Source organism: Oryza sativa, chromosome 9, assembly GCF_034140825.1.
Source record: "Oryza sativa Japonica Group chromosome 9, ASM3414082v1".
Classification (NCBI taxonomy): Eukaryota; Viridiplantae; Streptophyta; class Magnoliopsida; order Poales; family Poaceae; genus Oryza; species Oryza sativa.
Genome location: NC_089043.1, coordinates 17182142 through 17186587, shown reverse-complemented (window position 1 = coordinate 17186587; position 4446 = coordinate 17182142). Strand labels below are relative to the sequence as shown.

At 41.6% G+C, this 4446-nt stretch overlaps 1 protein-coding gene across 1 annotated transcript; it reads right to left on the bottom strand.

Moving 5' to 3' along the window:
* Nucleotides 1–892: 892 nt before the first annotated feature.
* LOC4346927 (protein CHAPERONE-LIKE PROTEIN OF POR1, chloroplastic) lies at nucleotides 893–3472 on the bottom strand. Its single transcript, XM_015755285.2, has 5 exons — nucleotides 3361–3472; nucleotides 3070–3212; nucleotides 1788–2170; nucleotides 1413–1489; nucleotides 893–1323 (listed from the first exon to the last, which is right to left on the bottom strand). The coding sequence occupies exons 1-5, from the start codon at nucleotides 3414–3416 to the stop codon at nucleotides 1173–1175; spliced, it is 810 nt and encodes a 269-aa protein (XP_015610771.1). The 5' UTR covers nucleotides 3417–3472; the 3' UTR covers nucleotides 893–1172.
* Between the last annotated feature and the right edge of the window lie 974 nt (nucleotides 3473–4446).

Here is a 4446-nt window from a genome sequence, read left to right as displayed (position 1 = left end):
AAGAAAATGAAAATCACAAGGAAACCCGGCATCCTTATCGGTGAGGCGACGGGGCTGGTGATGAAGAGGGTGATAGTTGGATTGTGGTGCATACGGCTCGATCGGCCTTACATGATCATCGTCGAGATGGTGGAGAAGACCACTGCATACTGCATGTCTGCATAGCTTGAGCTATCATAACATGAATGAATTAGTCAAGACCAGACTCCTATCGACTCATTTCCACTAGTTAGTTCAGTCCTCGAAATTTAACCCTGATCAGGATACTAGAGGGTTTCTTTTCTTGTGTAATCTTCTGCATAATCTCGATCAAGATGCACGGAACAATTGTCAATTTAACACAGTTCATTCATGCCACACTAGCAAGTACAGTTGAGAGAACGTTCAGGGTCTTATGGCTAACTTTATAAGGTGGTGAGTTAGCTGGTTTAGGTTCAAAGTTTTACCCCTTATATTTATTTGATATTTCACTTTTTTTTTTGCAAGTACAGTTGTCGCAGACGATGGCGGGGTGGCCGTTTGTCTCTGTACCAGCAAGCATATAGCCGCGAGGACTAATCTTGGAGCACATCTCGGTCTTGATGAACAAAATACCCCGAAAGACCGGAGAAAGAATAAAACCATGTTATAACCATTATATAAGGAGAATGTTATTTCATTATTATGTTGCCACCTCATACCAATAATACATGGAACCATCTTGTCAATGGCAAAGAATCAAAGGTCCATTTCTTTTATTGGGAAAACAACAAATCTGGAGGCAGTACTGTCTGCCACAAGGTCATGGCATATGCAGCTGCCTTCGAAAGTCATGAAAGATTTTTCATATAAACTAATTCAATCTCCACAAGATCGAAAGTCATGAAAGATTTTCATATGAAACAATTCAATCTCCACAATAATCAATCGGGTTATATTAGATTAATGTGTTCCAAAAAGAAAAAAGGCTAAACGATAGAGTAAAATGACCTGAAGTTGTGGACAGATTGATTTTCTTGTTTCAGAGAAGTGCTGAACAGAAAATTCTGAGGCTTGACCATATGGAAGAAGAGGAGAACCTCAAAGTGATGTCATTCTACAAAACTTTTCCGAGACCCATAGTGGAGATGTCAGTAGTTGCAAAATTTCTGCAAGCAATTCTACAATTTACGGTTACAAGATTTACAAGGTTTTCATTTGAGGAAAGTGCAACCCAGGAACAGGAAGACATATGCAACTAATGATGTAAGTAGCTCAAGGGACCAAGAGGGTGGGATGATGAATGTTGGGATAAGTGGGACCAATAGAGAGCCAATTATCCAGCCACCAACAAGCACTCCAAACCTGGAAGAACAAAAGAGTAAGCATGATATTGATATCAAAGTAGGCAAGCTACGGTCCGATGGATATCAAGTGAAAAAATTCCCACTAACCCAGTTGTTGATGCCCTCATGAGGTTCTTCATCTTATCATTAAGGAAATATATGCACGAGAAGAGAGATATTGCAAGCTGCAAAAGGAAAAAAAAAAACTAGTCAACTAGAGAAGTTGTGCTCAAGATGGGAAGTGTATTAAGCTAGTATTGCATAAATATTTAAAATTTAGGAGTTATTAGGCCTTGCATTGTCTTTATACCCTCAACAAGAGATGTTGGTTACATTGGATAATTTAAATTTTCAGATGAATGAACAAGCATATGCATTTTACGTGCAAACTAGATTGCCTTCTTGGACTGCTATGAATTGAAATATGTCATCAAACAAGAAAAAAACAACTTGAAAGGCCAGCAAAAACCAAAGCACAGATACCTGGAATGCAGGTCCATTCTCAGCAGAAGTCGCTATGCTCCAACCAGCAATGAAAGCGAAAAAGAACAATCTTCTTGAAATGATATCCATTTGTGGCACCTCAAAATATCCAAGCAGTGCCTTTACCCATGACGGGGATTCCTCAACTCGCTTTTTTAGCTTAGTTTTCAGATTAATCTTAGTCTTTTTCCGCTGCTGGTAGCTCTTCATTATTATCTTCTCGTATGCACCTTCAATAGCTTCTTCACTTGGTTCATGCCCAGCATACTGTTGAATAAGGAAATTTCTAGCACTCCTGATCTCTTCTTCAGCTGCATCACGATCAACACCAAGAAGCTTGTAGGGATCACGAATCCGGTATCTTGGAAACACTGGAACGTGCTCTGTGGAGACACAGAAACTAGGGTTAAGATCACATAAGATAAGCTCTACAACTGCACGTTGTTTCCAAAAACAATCAAAAGAATGGAAAGTTGGGTTCTATGTCAGTATTCTTAGTAATCACAAAAAATAACAACCCCAAGTAGCAAGCAAATAATCTGTGGGAAGTGGGAAACCTAGATGCAAACCTATATGGGTTATCAAGATAAATGAACGAAAGTTATCTTTCTATTACCTTTTATTCCTAGTGCAAGGACAAGAAACTCATGCACAGAACAAGTTTGACATTGATTAAATAATCATAAAAATAATATCGTAATTTATGAGACACTGTTGATAAACATCAATACAATGGATATCATCGGTTCAGAACTTCAGATTTACACAAGAAAACTAATTGGCACCACTTGATATCTTGTCTAACCAAACCCATAGAAGAGCATTCCCTCTTTCAGCTTAGAGAACCCAACAAACAAGATTTAGCATTAGTACCAAATCACCATGCCAGCATCTGCGCCATCATAATTCTAGAAATGCCGCTATATCACCATAAGGCATATGCATCTCTCCTTCCTGAAATCATTTCACTAGAAATTTCTAAGCATAAAGTATGGTAATAGACACGTTAATTCCCTAGCTAATCCTGTATATTTCTCCACTAGGCATGAACCAGGCATGCTCAGCCTGTGCTACCAAGCATCTCCATTGTGTTCATGGCACAAATTATGAAATCGGTAATCCAATAAATGGGATCACCACACAGCCAATACGATCAGTTCATCGCAGCAGCTAAACAGGCATTATCACTCTGCAACCCAGAGACCACGCAGAACAACACAAATCAGCTGAGACATCGAGAGAGCATCGCTAGGGTTCGGGCATCTCCCTCCCCCTTCCTTACCGTAGCTGAACCCGCGGTCCCCGCCGGCGCCCGCGCCCGCGCCGCCGCCGATGGAGAGGCTCATGGAGCACCGCGGGCCCCGCGCCACCAGCCGCCGCCGCGGCGGGGCCAGCGAGACGCCTCCCCGCAACCCATGCAAGCACCTGCACACAATGGGGAAAACGCGCGCACCGGAGAACCCCCACAGAGGGGCCGGCAGGGGGAGCTCGTCGTCAGTCGCGGAGGAGGAGAGACGCGAGCCGGGGGAGGAGGGGCGGAAAAGGGTTTCGAGGGGCACGTGGGCGCGCTCACCGGTAGTGGGGACGCGGGAGCGGGCGGACGAGGAAGAGCGCGGCCGTCGCCTGCATCTCCGGCGGCGGCGGGAGGAGGAGGAGGGCGGCGTGGATGGCGAGAGGGGGGGATTGGATAGGGGGAGGAGCCGGAGACGAGGAAGGGGACGACTCGGGAGAGGGAGAGGGAGGTGGTGGGTCTTTTGTGGGCCTGGATGGACTTTGGGTGGGAAGGTGTTGGGCTTTTGATGGGTCTGTATGGGCCGGGCACATTTGGGATTTGATGGTTCATACTCCTCCGTTCCTAAATATTACGCCGTTGATCTTTTTAAACGTTCGTCTTATTAAAAAACTTTTGTAATATATGTAAAACTATATATATATACATAAAAGTATATTTAACAATGAATCAAATGATAGAAAAAGAATTAACTCCCTCCGTCCCTAAATATTACGCCGTTGACCTTTTTAAACATATTTGACCGTTTATCTTATTAAAAAACTTTTGTAAAATATGTAAAACCATATATATACATAAAAATTTATTTAACAATGAATCAAATGATAGAAAAAGAATTAATAGTTACTTAAATTTTTTGAATAAGACGAACGATCAAATATGTTTAAAAAAGTCAACGGCTCAAATATTTAGGGACAGAGGGAGTATTTCTTTTCTTTTTTTACTACTACCCCCGTCCCAAAATAAGTGCAGCTGTGGATATCCGTGCCCAACGTTTGACCGTCCGTCTTATTTGAAAATTTTGTGAAAAAATTGAAAATATTTAGTCACACATAAAATACTATTCATATTTTATTATCTAATAGCAATAAAAATACCAATCATAAAAATTTTTTAAATAAGACAAACGGTCAAACGTTGAACGTGAATAGTGCAAAACTGCACTTATTTCGGGACGGAGAGAGTAGTAGTAACATGTCATGTACCTACACGCTCTGTTAAAAAAAAAACTTCTACTAATGAATCTGGACAAATGTTGTTCAAATTCATCCTCAGAAGTTGGTTTTTTATGGGACGGAGGGACAAATGCGTGTCCAGGTTCATTCCCAGAGAGTATGTAACTAGAGAAGTTAGGATTGTGATTGGTAA

Coding starts and splice junctions, on each gene's coding strand:
- LOC4346927 (XM_015755285.2), bottom strand. CDS start 3,416: ATGCAGGCGACGGCCGCGCTCTTCCTCGTCCGCCCGCTCCCGCGTCCC. Junction 2,171..3,069: donor GGACCGCGGGTTCAGCTACG/GTAAGGAAGGGG, acceptor GTGTCTCCACAG/AGCACGTTCCAGTGTTTCCA. Junction 1,490..1,787: donor AGAATGGACCTGCATTCCAG/GTATCTGTGCTT, acceptor TTCCTTTTGCAG/CTTGCAATATCTCTCTTCTC.